General features: G+C 48.3%; 1 protein-coding gene across 2 annotated transcripts in view; it reads right to left on the reverse strand.

Annotated features, from left to right (window-relative positions):
* Positions 1 to 16394, reverse strand: part of PHF2 (PHD finger protein 2) — a 52368-nt gene that overhangs the window by 16951 nt on the left and 19023 nt on the right. For both annotated transcript variants that reach the window (XM_066326997.1, XM_066326996.1), the window contains exons 2-7: positions 12145 to 12230; positions 6422 to 6536; positions 3951 to 4111; positions 3300 to 3441; positions 725 to 911; positions 22 to 184 (exon numbers count right to left, since the gene is read on the reverse strand). In XM_066326997.1, coding sequence (XP_066183094.1) covers positions 22 to 184; positions 725 to 911; positions 3300 to 3441; positions 3951 to 4111; positions 6422 to 6536; positions 12145 to 12230 — 854 coding nt within the window. The remainder of the gene's footprint in view (positions 1 to 21; positions 185 to 724; positions 912 to 3299; positions 3442 to 3950; positions 4112 to 6421; positions 6537 to 12144; positions 12231 to 16394) is intronic.

Genomic DNA, 16394 nt, shown 5'->3' on the forward strand with positions numbered 1-16394 from the left:
CCTCCTCCCCCACCTGCTCACCTGATGGGATGAAGAGGGTCTGGCCTTGTTTAACTGTGCATTTGTAACATTTATCTACTTGGTCTGCAAAAAACATCTCGCTGTGATTTGCTGCTGACTGCCAGCGTTCATACAGAGAAATATTTGCAGAGGCTGGTTTGATGAGATAAAAGATCTTTTCTCCCTGAATTAGAAATATAAAATTAGCAATGAGCAGCCAAATCAAACCACACTGCACCAGCACACACACACAGACACAGACACACAAATATTTATCTAAATACACATGTAACATTGTGTACTTTGGCCATATTTAAATAAAATCAATTAGTCAGCTTTGTACAGAAGGGCTGAAATAGTTGAATCACAGCTGACCACAACTGCTCAGATTTGTGAGAGTGATGGTACAAAAGGTTTACAGCACCAGCTTCCAGCACACTGCAAAAACAAGACGTAGTATTTTTAAGGCCCAGGGTGATGTATGTGCAGAAGACACTAAACAAATATTAAAATCCTAATAGAGAGAAAATACACAGAGGACTTCCATGCTCCAAGAGATTCCTCACTCAGGAGAACCTGGCACCTCTGGGAGTGCACTCACTGAGAGCACTTAATGCTCAGATACAACAGGACAATGAGCTGAATTTTGGAGAGAATTCTGTGGTGGCCTTTGTGTATAAAATGGAGTTTGTCACTGGCTGCCCCCCAGGCCAGGCCCCCTCACCTTCAGCACGTGGTACCAGGCAGAAGCGCCCCCAGAGTCTATGTGGAAGTCGGTGTAGCTGTCCTTCACACAGATCAGGCAGTACTTGGTCACTTTGGGTTTTGCCAGCAGAGCATCGTCAGGCCAGTAATTCTCCACCCAGGACAGCTTCTTAACGATGTCAGGAGGCTCCACAAAGCTGGACATCCTTACAGGGAGAGTGCAGAACAGACAGGCAGCTTTTAAAACACAGCACAGGCACCCCAGTACAGCGAGAGGCGACTGGCACAAATATTTGCATGGCAAACTGGAGCCGCTCCTCTTGTGGCAGTGGAACTGCCTTCATTCAGAAAATTAGGGAAAACTGTTTACAGAGACTTAAGGGTTTGTAAGTGTGGTGACTCAAGAACAACCCTTTGCCTCCTTTCAGCAGTATCATCTATGAGCAAATCTGTGCTGGTTGCAGTTTTCCAGCCCCAGCTGCTCAGGCTCAGGCAGCAGCACTGCTGTGATCACTGTCACCTTCCAGCCCCCTCCAGAACAGAAGGGAGATGTGTGCACTTGGACAGAAATCCCCTGGTAAGCCATAAAAATCACCAACTCAAGCTCAATATTAATGATCCAGATAACAACAGCATCAATGCTTATGAGCAAATAACTCCTGATGCTGAAAATCAGCAATATGGTTTAGATTGACTAAATTATATTAAAAGCTCAGAAGAAGGAAGAAGTCTGTTTTGGGTTGATAATGTGAATATATTTTAAATATAATTGTATATATATTTTAATATATAGACAATCATATAATATACAGATATATTATGTAATTGCAATATAAAATATATATCTCTAATATCTATATTATAGAAGTAATAATAATAGAGTATAAGATATATATCAATAATTTATATGAATGAATCTATTTATGTACATTAAGAACCTACTCTTACTGGATATGTATCTAAATTTATACAAATTATTATCTTCATTCACATTGAATGTAAGTTCCTATTTATTTATTTATGTCATTAATGTATTATGTTTTTGTCAAATACGTAACATACACTATAATCACAGCTAAGGCAATGCAGTGGCATGACAACCAGATATTAAGTGTTTCATCCTAGAATGTGCTGAATTTTAGATTCAAACAGTCCAAAATTTGTAGGAGCTGAAGCTTCGCTGCTAGACACTCCAGCACATCAGTAAGAGGATCTGCACTTCAAACCAATATTGAATGCTCCCACGTGTCATTTGCGCTCAGTGTCAAGCCCTGATGACAATAACTCCATTTCCATGGCAGGGAAGAGGGAGCTGTGCATTCAATTAAACTGTCACTGTCTATGCTAAGAAATAAAATATTTGCTATTAATGTCTCGATTAGCAGAGTATGAACGACAGCTCCAGCAGTCCTTCAGGAAAAAAGACATCCCATTATTTGGGGATAATGGCAGAAAGCTGAAAAAATCTCTGCTGAGATCCCGGTGGTCTCAAACGTGCAATGAGCAGAGCTGCTCTCTGCAGTGATGGGGGAGAGCCACTAAATCCCAGCTACAGGGATCAGGGGAATGCCTGGCAAAAATGAGCTTGTCCTTGGCCACCAGCCTTCTTCTCTCAGCCTTGGTGCTGAAGCAGAATGCTCCCCTAAACAGCCAGTCTTTGTTTTTCTGCTGACACTCTTCATCATCTGTGTGGTGTGTTTGTGTGTAAAAGGATCTTTTCCTTTTCCTGGTGCTTCTCTTCTAGAAGCATCAGCTACACCAAAGGCTCCAGGGCCTGTGAAATAACCTGCCCAGCTTTAGGTGTTCAGGATCTCACAGGTGCCCCTGCCCACTGCTGGGAGGAAAGCAGTGCTCAGTTATGGAGCACAGCAACAGAGAGCAGCAGGCAGTGTCTCAGCAGCAGCTAATCATGGAATCACAGGGGTGGTTGGGCTGGAAGAGACCTTAGAGGTCATCTCATTTCCATCCAGTCCTGCCCAGGGACACCTCCCCTGTCCCAGGCAACTCCAATCCCCAGTGTCCAGCCTGGCCTTGGGCACTGCCAGGGATCCAGGGGCAGCCACAGCTGCTCTGGGCACCTGTGCCAGGGCCTGCCCACCCTGCCAGGGAGGAATTCCTTCCCAACATCTGCACCACCATGCCCAGGGCAGTCAGCATCACCCTGAGCCTGAGCTGCTGTCAGACAGGTCACAGCCCTGAAACCAGAACCAGGACACATGCTGGAGGATTACAAAATTATAACCAAACTCCAAAGTTATTCTCCTCAAAGGACACCCAGTGATATTTACCCTACATCTAAAGTCAGAGCACCCAGAAGCTGCTAAACAACTTTCCCTGAGGAGGAAAAGCACTGGGGAAGGCAGACAGGTATCCCAGACACAATGTGGAATTCAGTAATTTAAAATTATAATTCATATATAATTATATGTAAGTAATATTAATATAATTAAAAAATAAACACATAGGGTAGTGGAGTAGAGTATAAAGCTATGTTACTGTACAGAAATACATTATGTACAAAATAATATATTAAATACGAAGGAAAAATCTAAATAAATCTCTAATTATTACTGTGCAGCAGGCTGGACCCTTACCTGGTGTCAGAGAACTCCAGGTTTGTGACATTTAAGACCCTTTTCCTGTTTGTGCTGTAGTAGTAATCCACAAATTCCTTGAGCTTCATCTTGCAGTCTTTCTGCTTGGTGACATCAGTGACATCGACACTCCGCTCTGGCCCTGCACACGGATTCAGGGGAGAGGAGAGGTTGATGGACAGCCTGCCTCGCCCCTTTTCTGTGCTTGGGCTGAGTTCACCTGCCCAGAAATATCTCAGTCCTCTGACTTCCTGACCTTCTCAGCCCTCGGATCCTCCCTTATGTACGTTCCCACACAGACACACATGCATGAAATACCTGCATATACATAAACACCCATCACATGGTGCTTTTGTAGTCATGTCCTGGGCAAACCATTCCCTGGTACTGCTCTGTCACAGCTCGTGCAGAGCTGTGGGGAGCAGTGCAGGCTGGCTGAGCCTCACTGCCAAGCTGCCACACCAAACAAGAGTGCCTCAATTGCAAACTACAAGTTCCCACTGCATAACAAACCCTGGGAGCAGCACAGCTCAGGGCACAGGCAGTGTTTTACAACACCCTGTACGATTTTCCACACAAGCGGTTGTTTCTATGGAGCCAATGCCCTGATGAGGACCACTCCATCCCAAGCAGGGCAGTGCCAGCACTCACCGACGTAGTTCTCCACGTCGCTGACGTAGAAGGTGGGGGCAGGCACAGCCAGGCCCAGCCCATCCTTCTTGGGCACCAGGATGGGGTCTGCAAAGCCCTTCTCCTCCAGATACTCTGCTGTCAGCTGGCTGCCTGCCACTTTCACCACGATGTCCTCAGCACTGCAAAGCAAACACAGATTCAGTGGTGAGGGGCTCTGCGCTGCGTTTGGGCTGTTCTGGTCCCACTGCTGAAAGGAAGGCCTCGGGAAAAAGGAATTCCAGGTAAATTCCAGGTAAATCAGAGACCAGGTAAAATGAGCCAAACCCCCATTTATTGCAAAGCACGAGAGGCACAATAAAATCAGGCAACATCAATCTCCCCAGCCTCATGCTCCAGCTACTGGGAAGTCCTAAAATAACAGTTGACAGCAAAAGACCATTTTCCTCAGCTGTAGAATCAGCTGAGCTACCAGTGATCAGTGTTACAGGAATTAATGTTAAATGTTTCACTCTAAAGAAGGTGAAATTAAAAATGTTACCCAATCTCAAATACATGGCCCTAGAAAAAAAAAGTGCTTTGCAAATCATTTGAAAGCAGTCAAATAATGTGCTCAGGAAATATTCTGCAGCTCATTTTGAAGCGGCAGGGACAACTTTCACTATCCCAGGGTGCTCCGTGCCCCAATGTCCAACGTGACCTGGGACATTCCAGGGATCCAGGGGCAGCCCCAGCTTCTCTGGGCACCTGTGCCAGAGTCTGCCACCCCCAGAGGGAAGAATCAATTTGATTGTTATCGCTGTACTCTTACTACTCCAGCACTATTCTGGTAAGAAACATTTTAGAACAGAATGCCATCAATTCTATTTTTGTCCTTTTTGCTCTCTCCAGTGTTTTCCTGTTGACCTGAGGCCCTCCCAAGCCCTCAGTGGGGTTGTTAGTCCCTGCCAGTGATGCTCCTGGTCTGAGCCCCCTGTCCCCTCCCTGTGCTGGCACCTGCCTGTCACAGCTGCACTTCCCATTCTTCTGCTTTGGAGGAGAAAATTCCTCCACAAGACCTGGTGTCTGAGCCCTGGATCTTGCAGGCATTTCTTTGTGCTACAGACCCCCCTGTCTCAGGAGGTTTCATTTGGCAGCAGGATTTTCTTATGCACACATTAATGAGTAACAAAGAGGAAAAAAAATGGGGGGGCTGTATTATTTATAACAACACTGGAGTGACTCAGAGATACTCTGTGTGTGTGACTGCAGTCCCAGAGGCCACCCAAGGTTACTGAAATCAGGCTGCCTGGGCCATAAATCTTTTTTAAAATGAGCTGTGCAACCTGTCAAATTACAAATTACAAAAAAACAAAAACCACAAAAAACCAAAAAGAAATATAAACAGCAAAGATAAAAAACCTTGCAGGCCCCAATGGAAATAGCCAAGCAAGTAAAAATACTGGATCCTGAGCTCAGCAAAACACATCTGTAAAAGCTGCAAAATACTTTCCAGAATTATTTTCAAGTTTTTTCTTTAAGCAGCCTAAGACTAGTATCTTAAATTAAATGTGAAATTAAATTCTCCACAAAAAGGAAGAAGTTCTGTGTTTACTTTGCCAGTCTCCAAGGATTCGTCTAAAATAATTAGTTATTAATAATTAAGGATTTATTTGGCTACAGCCTACATTAAAGAGCCAAAAGCAAATGATCACTCTGGCAAATGGCTGTGGAGCAGCCTAATAACATGTGGGACATGTCACCTAACAATCAGCACCATTCATTGCCCAATGAGAGAGCCTTTGTCACCCAGCCACTGAGCAAGGCATTGTTCTGCCCAGGATGGGGAGACTTCAGCAAAGTCATTAGGATTTGGAGAACTGGAGAATTCTATGCAATAAGTGGGTTAGTTCCTTATGCAAGTGGATGTTCTGGGGGCCAAACACATTCTGGTGCAGCCTGGAGATATCTCAGAGCCACTTTCAGAGCCTAAAGGGGACTTGTAAAAAGCAGCAAGAGTGAGTTTCTGCAGAGGCAGTGATAGGACAAGGGAGAAGAGTTTTAAACTAGGAGAGATTTAGATGGGATCTTGGGCAAGAATTCCTCCCTGGGAGGGTGCCAGGCCCTGGCTCAGGGTGCCCAGAGCAGCTGGGGCTGTCCCTGGATCCCTGGCAGTGCCCAAGGTTGGACACTGGGGTTGGAGCACCTGGGACAGCAGGAGGTGTCCCTGCCATGGCAGGGTGGCACTGGGTGGCCTGTAAGGTCCTTTCCCACCCCGACCATTCCATGATCCTTGCCTTCCCAAATGCCAGCACCCATGAAGATCCACAGGCACTGGGCTCAGCTGAGAGGAGATCTGAATCCAGCTGCACAAAGGTGGAAAAGGGGAGAGCCTGGGACATCTGCAGTCAGACAGCACTGCTTTAAGCAGCAATACTGGGCCATGTTCCCAGCACAGACCATCCCCAGCCCCACAGGAGCCAGCCCAGGAGCCCACCCACGCCAAAACCCACCTGGGGAACGTCCGACTCCGAAGCTCCTTTATGAACACTTGGCTCCCGTTCTGGACAGGCTTCACCTCCGTTGTCTGGCCTGTGTCATGCTTATGCCAATTTCTTTTCTTTTTCACTGCAATAGAACGAATTGGACAGCCACGTGAAGTTGAAGATAATTCTTAAAGGCATTGGCAGGAAGGGCGAATCTTCATTTAATTTCTCACCCGAGCAGAGCGGAGGGAACCCCACCACACTGCCCTGCAGATTTTAATACTGCTCTCAATGCCCCATTAGACAATTGTGGTGCAGCTGAAGATGCATTACAGAGCGAGCAGGCAGCATTTGGGAGCAGAGGGCAGCAGTTGGGTAATTGCTGAGCTGCAGTGCCTGCAGCCTCACAAAAAAGCTGGCTCTGGACACTCTGGGCTCTCACACTGCCCCTCAGCCTTGCCAGGAAACTCCCAGAAAGGCCCTTGGAGATCCTACAGGAGGGATCTGTGGCAGTGCATTCATCAGGAATCACCTCAGAATAAAGCTCTGAACACTAGTGCTGATTCAACACCAAATTTGATGGGATTTTAGTGTGCCCTGCACACAGCATGGACAGGGAAAGGGGGAAAGGGGGAAAGGAGGAAAGGAGGAAAGGGGAAAAAGGGAAAAGGAAAAAGGAAAAAGGAAAAAGGAAAAAGGAAAAAGGAAAAAGGAAAAAAGGAAAAAGGAAAAAGGAAAAAGGAAAAAGGAGTTAGTTACTAGAAGTGCAGAGAAGGGAATTTATTATGGCTCAGACCTGCAGGCCCCTTGTCTGCTCCCAGTGAGGGATGGACACTCAGGACAGCCCAGCAGGACACAGGGCAGCAGGAAGGAGCACACGTGAGCAGTCAGGTTTCAGTGTGGTTTTGCCCAGCCTCTGACAGCTGGATAAAACAGAGCAAGAAAAACTGGTCCTGCTTTTCCCCTGAGTCAGCACTATCCCCCTCAGCTGTTCCTGCTTCCACAGCGTGGCCAGAGAAACTCACTTCGGTAGGAAACTGGGTTTGTCCACATTTGCATCATTTAAAGGCTCTGCTAATAGAATTTTCATATGTCACACACTTTCATTCTCCACCCTTGTTGTACATCATGAAACTCAGTATTTCAGCCAAGTCCAGACCTCTTATCAAAACAGTGAGGGAAGGGAGCAGACCCCTCACAGATGGCATCCACTCCTCACTCTGCACACACACAGACCCCCACACTTTTTTTCCATTCAGAAAGGAATCCGGAGGGAGATTTGAGGACATGAGATTTGGAAAGAGCAGATTTTGCTTTCCCAACCACAGCCCTGGAAAAACTCAAGGAAAGACATCTCCCAGTGAGTCCATCCCAGGTTTTGCACAAAGCATGTTGGGTTTATTAGTTCCATGCAGGCTCCAGCCTAGCTGGAGATATTCATTAAAGCTGCTAGTTCTTTATCTTAATGACTCTCAGGCTTAGTGTATTAATTCAATGCTCCTGGTAACAAAGGAAACAAGCCTGGCTTGAATGCCAAACCTTCCTCCTCTCCCTCCCGCCCCAGCCTCCACCTCCTCCCCCTGTCAGCCCATGGACTCCACACCACCAGTGTGCTGATTGCACTTGCCCTCCGAGTGCAAGTCCCAGGGAAAGAGGTGTCACTGCCACAGGAAAATTAAAGAGCTTATCCTCTAAGCACGTTCCTTTATTACACTCCAGCCAGCATGGAGCATGGGGAAAGGAAAGGACAGAGCAGTGCTGGACTGACAGACCCACTGCAGCTCTGCCAAAACCTCCGGGGAGAGGTTTACCTGGGCACCAGAGGGGGGAAACTGCACCTGGCGGGCGTCCAGCTCTGCCATGAACCTCCCAGACACCTCTGCCATGAACTCTGCCCACCCAGCCCTCCCGCAGAGGCAGCCCGGATCCCTTGCCCCAGAGCATTCCCCAGGAGAGGAATGTCTCCTGGGCAGCAGCTGGAGTCCATCTCACTGCATCAAACCCTCGACCCTTCGCCATTTCCAGCCATGCTTTCTGTATTTTATCTTTGCCATGAACACCACAGTCAGGACCAAAGGTTCATTCCCACGTGCAACAGATCCCAGCTTTGGCCAGAAAAGCTACTCTTTCGTAATTTATCACAGATTTCTTTTTCTGCAGATCCTTCTGATCCAAATTTAACCTCTGGGAAGTCCAATACTGGAAAAAGGGAATACAGTTTTACAAAAAGTGTGATTTAAAATGAGTAATTCACAGGTATACGTATATTATTTTAAAGCTATTTGTGTAGAAGGGATCATCAACTTGAGTACTGAGGAAGAATGAAAGGCTGGACAAGCATGGGCCAGGGCTGCCCAGGGAGGAGGTGGAGTCTCCATCCCTGGAAGTGTTCATGGAACGGCTGGACATGGCACCCAGAGCTCTGGTCTGGAGAAGCTGGTGATCAGTCACAGGTTGGACTCAGTGACCCTGGAGTCTTTTCCAACCTAAATGACTGTGAGGTGGAAGGGACTTTACAGCCCAGCTTGTGCCATGACCAGGGTGCTTCCCTGGAGCAGGGACACCCTGGAGCACCCTGTGGGCTCTCCACTGATCAGCACCAAAGGTTGTATGTGCTCAAAGCCAGCCACAGCCTTGGCTCACTGGCAGCTCTGTAACTCCACTGATTCCAAAGGATTTCTCCTGATTTTCACTGCTGCAAACGAGGCAGCAATCAAACCCAGCATTTCAGACTGTTATGAAAATGAGCCAAGCCTGCCCAAACGAAGCCCTTGCATTTCATTGAAATGATGTCAGAAAATGTTGGATGAATATGGATGATTTTTCCCAAAGAGAAGTCCCTACACATTTCATTAAGCAGGAATGGTTTAAAATGCCATGTGACAGGAAGCAATCTTCTGAGAGCAGCCACTCACCACAGTGGTAATGTGGAAAAATGTAAGGAGAGGAAAATGATTTTTAAATTTGACATCTGGAAAACATATCTGGTAGAAGGCAAGCTCCAGAAATACAAGTATATTTTTAAATCCAGACAAGTTGCATAACAGACAATTGGTGTCTGTGTTTCCCTTTGCTAATCTCACAATAATTAAATCCTACCAGTGAACTACTGGTGCTGGAACAACTCCTACTCCTTTATTACAGAGCTGATAGTGCAGGATAACGGGTCTGAACAGATTCTGGAGCAGGGAAGGAGCAGAGGAAGCTCCCAAGCCCTGCAGCAGGACATCCTCCATGCAAATCCCAGCAGATGGAATTCACCAGCCAAGCCTCTCCCTCCTTCACTGCATCCAGCTTTCAACTCCCCTGGCCTGGAGAGCCCTGCAAGGATGGGCTGCAGCAGAACAGCCTCCTTTCTTTTTCCACTGGACCCACAATTCTACAAAGTAGTAGGGAAAACCACTATGCAGCTTGTGACCTTGTCACCAAAACTCAAGGTAAGGATAGCAAAAATTTATGTTTAAATAAAATTTTTGCACATCCCTTCTTTGATGATTGGTGTTGCATGTCATTAAACTGCCTGTGCTGTATTCAGAGGGAGGAAAGGAAGTGTCCTTGCTGTCCTGCAGAATGGCTGTTGGCCTGTATTCCCACCACACTGCAGCCCCAGAGGGAAGAGGGCCCAGGGACACCTTCTGAGACCCCACCTACAGAGCTGCCCTGGGTCTGTGGGTGCAAGGAGTGATCCAAGAAAGACCTGGAGCTGTTGGAGTGATCCAGAGGAGCCCGTGGAACTGCTCCAGGGCTGGAGCTCCTCTGGTGCCAGGCTGGGAGAGTTGGAGGTGCTCACCTGGAGAGGAGAAGGCTCCAGGGAGAGCTCAGAGCCCCTGGCAGGGCCTGAAGGGGCTCCAGGAGAGCTGCAGAGGGACTGGGGACAAGGGCTGGAGGGACAGGACACAGGGAATGGCTTCCCAGTGCCAGAGGGCAGGGATGGATGGGAGACTGGGCAGGGATTGTTCCCTGGCAGGGTGGGCAGGGCTGGCTCAGGGTGCCCAGAGCAGCTGTGGCTGCCCCTGGATCCCTGGCCGTGCCCAAGGCTGGACATTGGGGCTGGGAGCAGCCTGGGACAGGGGAAGGTGTCCCTGCCATGGCAGGGGTTGAGCTGTGCTCCAGCAGCACTTTCTGCTGGGCTCTGCGACACATCAGTGGATTTTTATTTGGATAAAAATAACTGGATAGACAGAAACCTTTTTAAAAAGCACCAGAATGTTGTTGTCAATTCAACTCTCCTCATCATAACTGGTGTATTAAACTTGCAATCTTTTTATCAAAACTGCCATGTCTTGAATTCTGGGATGACACACCCCAGTTTTTATAGAATTGATATTCAATTCCTGATTATAGGCTTTGGCTGCTTCTGTCTGGGCTTTTCCCCTCGCACTGAAAAGTAGGTGCCTTTCCTCATTTATAATTAAAACAAAAAGTGAAAGCAATCAAAGTGTCCTACCCATCTGAACGTTATGCACTGGCACTGTGAGGCTGGAGATGCTGTGCTGCTGCTGCTTCCCCCCGGGTCAGGAGCAGTCTGGGAGTGTCTGCAGTCCCCCCTCTCCAATCCCCAGTCATTCCCTTCCAAATGACCTGTGGTTATTTGTGTAACCAGGAAAACAAAACCCTAGAAAGGCTGATCCTTTCAGACCAGAACATTTGGTAGGGACGTACTGACTTTGTTAAGACTTTCAGAACCAGCTCCCCAATGAGGATTTTGCCAGTTTCTCAGTTGGACCCTCTGGGAGACAGGAAGAGCTGCAGCTTTCCAGTTCACATTTGATTTTTAAAAAATCACAGTGGAAACACAATTCTATTTTTTGCCCACAAAACAAACACTTCAGACCCCACCCCATTCCCACTAGAAATTTTTTAAACTTTAACAATTAAGGCAATACAGAAATAATTGCTTGGGTTAAAAATTCTGTCTTTTAACGCAACAGGAGTCACTTTCCAGTCATCCCTTATTTCACACTAAATAAAAGGTCATCAGGATTCCCTCAGCCCTGGCAGATGAGTGCACTGCTCTTCCTCTGCAGGATGCCCTGAGGTTGCAGAGCAGCAGGATCCTCCCTAGCACTCTTGCTTATTTATAACTGGTTTTCAAGTGCAGCATTTCATCTTCTGCAGGGATTGGTTTCTTTTCCTTTTTTTCCTCCACTGTATAATAGAAAGAATTTGTGAATTAATCTGACCAAAGCAAACACATCCCACGATTCCTTCCCAGACAAAACTCCCACTGAGATCAACTGTCACTTTTGCTCAGGAGAACCTTTTCCTGTGAAAGAACTGCAAGAATTGGCACCCTCAGCGTATCCTACAATTTTGACTGACACTGAAATTGCGGCAATTCTATATCCAGGCCAAGCACAACAAACTGTTTCTTACTCTTCTCATCTGTACACAGAAAACACCATGTAGGCTCCAAAACTCCCTCTACCAGCACTTAGCTGCCCTCAGTGGGTTTTTTAGCCCTCATTGCTGGGTGTGGGCACGATTCATGCAAGGCAGGCCAGTGTTTTTTGCGGGGCCAGGCACTGCAGATCCAGGTAAGTGCCTGCATGAGCTCCCACACGTGCCTGAGGCTGCAGCCAGAGCTCTGGGATCCAACCACAGCTTCCTCCCACCAACGTCTTTCTTCACCTCCTGCCTTGAATTCCAATATTTATGGCACACAATAGTGGGGCGTGCCTTCCGCAATGGCCAAAATGAAAAGCCCCTGTTGTTGAGACACCCCACCCCGGCTGCACAGGGCTACTTACAGGTGGACTTCCCGTGGGTTTTCTCACAGTTTGGACAATGGTAGATGTCAATATCTGGTGCCTCCTCCTCTTCCACGCCGACACAGCTGGAACACAAGAAGGCAGACCTGCCATTAGCCTGAGCACCCCCAAGCCCAGCCTCAATCCTGAGAGCCCCTCGCGTTTGCTGTGCAGCCCAAACCAGCTCGGGGGCTGTGCCCTGTACAGACAGGGGTTTGTGGCACATCCTGGGGGCTGGCCTCAAAAGCTGCCAGGCAAAGGGCACCCAGTAGTCCACTGCAGAACTCCATGAAAAGGTGGCAGAATCCCACAGAATGTGGGGGTTTTTTTCCCAAGGAGACTATTTTGCACCTACACAGAGCTCTCCCAGCGCCATCCCACGTAAATCTGATTAACAAAACACATCTCCACAAAACACGTGTGGGCAGCTGGGAAGTACCAGAGGGATCTTGGCAAGGGATGCCAGGAGCACAGCTTCCACGGGTCCCACCTCTGCAGCAGTGCAGGGAGATGAGGAGGCGGAGCAGACACCCAGCTCAGCACTGCTGGCCGTGCCAGGACGGTGGGTTTGGATGGCACACAGCAGCAGCGGCCCTGGGCACGCCCAGGGACAATCCCTGAGGGAGCACAGCCCTGCGGAGGAGCCAGACACGCAGGAAAGCGCTGCAGCACCCAAGACAAGCAGCTGCTGCACAGCCCCAGGGGCAGCAGCCAGCCAAGGAGCCCAGCCCCTGGGCTCTGTCCTGCCCAGGAAGAAGGGCCAAGGGGGCCCTGCTCCTGCTGCAGAGCACCACACCCACAAAAGGTGCTCTGGGATCCACCCCTGGTGCCTTGGCTCTGTAGGATACCAGAGTGTCCAAAAGTCAGTTCAGCAGTGGGAGAAATTCCGGCAGGGTGGGCACAGCAGCAGCACCTGGGGCTGGTCCAGAGGCACGAGGACCATGAGCTGGGTGCTGCTGAAGGAGGGATAACACAGAGCCCTGTGCCCACCCCTGCCATGAGGGTCCTTGAGGGGCTCTGGGTGCCCCTGGCAGGGTGTGCAGGTGTCCAAGAGCCAACACAAGCACACCTGGGCCAAGGAAGCAGCTGTTCAATGCACTGTGAGCCCCCTAAGGTGGTTTTGAACCCCCTGCTGACCCCGGGGCACATGGTGCTGCACGTCACCATCACAAACCACAGACACACCTGCTGCTGGAGAACAGCAGCAACAAAGCCAAGGCTGCTGCCACGCTGGGAAAGGCCAAACGAGCTGAGATACAGAGGCACATCCTTTTTATTACCACTGTAAATGTTGTGTCAAAACAAGATCCCGCCAGAAACCTCGGTGGGTTTGTTGCAGCTGTCAATGTGGGAGCCAGCCCCCTTCAAAACAAAGAGCCCAGGGTGAGAGAAGCTCTGCAACCAAAGCCAGACTCTCTCATCTCTGTGAACCCAGACTGGGAACAGAAATCATTACTCTGGAATTGTGTCAAAGCAACTGCAGATTTGGCTAATTTTTTTTTTCATTAAACAGTTACTTGAAAAAAATACAAAATTATTGTGTGTCCCTGGGAAGCCAGCACAGAAAACTGAAGTTTGCTGACAGGAAAAATCACCATCACAACAATCCAGTCCTCAGAATCCTGTACATATATAGAGAAAAACATCACATTGGTAGAGAGTACCAGAAAACTTAGTAGAAAATTACGAGATTAATCAGTAGAAAATTTAAACAAACCCTGGTAGATTACAGGCAGTGTAAGAGAACATAGAGGATTCCTCTACCCACAAAGCTGCGTCAGCTGCTTATGCCACTGGATTCAGCTGGCTAAGCTCAGTAAAGGTATGGATTAGGCTCTCCACAAGAGCTTGAAAAGTCTATATTTAGCCAAAGTAAGGAGATGAGACCCTTGGCACGGGATGGGAGGAGGTTTGAGCAGCTGTGGGCAGAGCTGTGGCTGCAGCCTGGTGGGAGCCATTGTTCTGAGAGAACAAGGAGGAGAAGTAAAAATAACTGACCTCAAACTCCAGTGGGGCCCTACAAGACACAGTCAACTTTTCCAACTGCAGCACAGTTGGAATAAGGCTTGGCCACTCACAGCTGCTCACAGGAAGAAGCTGCTGCTTTCTCTCCGTGTGGGAAGGCGGGAGTGAGAAGTGTCCAAGGGATCCCCGAGCTGAGCTTCCTCGGGAGATCAGGAGCCCAAATAACCCACCCAGGCTGTGCTGCTGCTCTCACCCAGCAGAGCTGGGCTCTCCAGCCACTGCCACCAGCACCACCGGGGCTGCCTTCCACATGGGTACAGGCACAGCAAACCGAATTCCCACCAAAAGTTAGAGCCAGACAGCCCCGAGCAGCCACTCCTGCCAGCAGAGGAACAAGGGGTCCCCACTGCCTCTGCTGGGTTTGAGAGCAAGATTTGGGTAGGAGGGGCCCTGACTGAGCCTTGGGTTGGTCTGAGCATTTCACCTCGGGATAAAAAGCAGAAAGGCAGTGCCAGCTATGCTAAAGCCAGGGCCCAGTTCTGAAGTGGCTCCTACCCAATTTACTAATGTGTTTTTTCTCAGGCAGTTAATTACCAATAACACAGAATCAAAGCATTTCTCCAGCTGAAGCCGTGTACAGTGACTGAACAGTGCTGCTCTCCCCTCAGCCCCTGAACTGCAGCACCAGTGGCACTCTCTGGTTTGGATCTATTGCTTTCCTCCCATGACAACACTGCTTTGGTCCCTCCAGAGTTTTTCCCATTTGCCCAAGAGAAACAAACATCAAAAAGACCCAAATCAAGCATTTGAAAATGATCAGTCAGGTCTAAAGGCAGCTGGTACAGGGTCACAGCCAGTGCTTGATCACAGATGATGTGTTTGGGACCCAGGATTTGTGTTTGGGACCCAGGATTTGTGTTTGGGATCCAGGCAGGGTGGTCAGGATTCAGGTGTTGTGTTCAGGATGTAGGCAGGGTGCTCAGGATGCAGGCAGGGTGCTCAGGATCCAGGTGCTGTGTTCAGGACCCAGGGGCTGTGCTCAGGATCCATGCAGGGTGCTCAGGACCCAGGCAGGGTGTTCAGGATCCATGCAGGGTGCTCAGGATCCAGGTGCTGTGCTCAGGACCCAGGCAGGGTGCTCAGCAGAATCCCACAGTGCCCCCAGAGTACCGTCACTGCAGGATCAGGTGTGTTACCATTGTCAGGGAAGAACTGGGAAAAGCTCCCATTAGAACTGTTGGGTTAGAAGGAAAAAATATTTGCCTGGTGAAGGACAGAATCACAGAGCCATACAACTGTTAAGGTTGGAAAAGCCCTCAAAGACCATTAAGAGCAGCCATTCTCCAGCACTGCCCAGGCCAGCTCTGCCCCATGTCCCCAAGTGCCACATCCTGTTAAATCCCTCCAGGGATGGGGACCCCACCTGGGCAGCTGTGCCGGGGCTGGAGCATCCTTCTGTGAGAGAAAAGCCTTTGCAGACACCCCCAAAGGCCTGAGGGGGGATCAGTGCCTGAGGGGCTGCAGCCGTGCCAGCAGGGCCTGGGCATGCCTCTGCTGAGCAGGGCAGGGGCTGGGACGCTGGAGCAGCAGCCAGCACCACCTCCCACAGCTCACAACCCTTCCTGCCCAAACACAGCAAAGATGGCCTAAGAGATTAATTATCCTGCACCCAGGAATCCTGTTGGAACAATTTTTACCAACCTAATGGTTGATTTTTAAATGGTCATTAAGTGATTTAACTCATGTTGAGGCAGCGTAAAACTAATTTGATAATGAGATAAAAGGGAAATATTATTAAAAATTTATTTGAGTTTTACCAAAACTGTTGTAGGGAAAAAAAATAATAATGACAAGTGAAAGCTTTGATATTGCAGCTGTTTAAGCTGATATCTCACCCACGTTACACAGACTTAAAGGAGAATTAGCACATTAGAAGCTTTTGCAGTCAGAGGCTACAAATTACATTTTTATTAGAAACTCTGCCCTTTGCCACTTTAAAATGAAATTGCTTCTGTGTTCACAGTGAAGAGATGTTCAAGTTTCAATATTCTGATAAAGTTAACAATGATTTTTTTTTTTTTTTGTTATGCAGGCAACACTAATAAAAGGTGTGTAAATTGAACTGGTTTTATACCATGGATGTTTCTAGCAACCTTGGGTTGTCATCTGCAGGGAGGTGACATTTGAAGTAGCTTCAGGAGAAAAATTAACCCACATGATATCTGCTCTATCAAAATCATGTCATCTCCAGTATCAACCAGAAGATAATACAGAAAAATATATTT

This window comes from Sylvia atricapilla, chromosome 11, assembly GCF_009819655.1.
Source record: "Sylvia atricapilla isolate bSylAtr1 chromosome 11, bSylAtr1.pri, whole genome shotgun sequence".
Classification (NCBI taxonomy): domain Eukaryota; kingdom Metazoa; phylum Chordata; class Aves; order Passeriformes; family Sylviidae; genus Sylvia; species Sylvia atricapilla.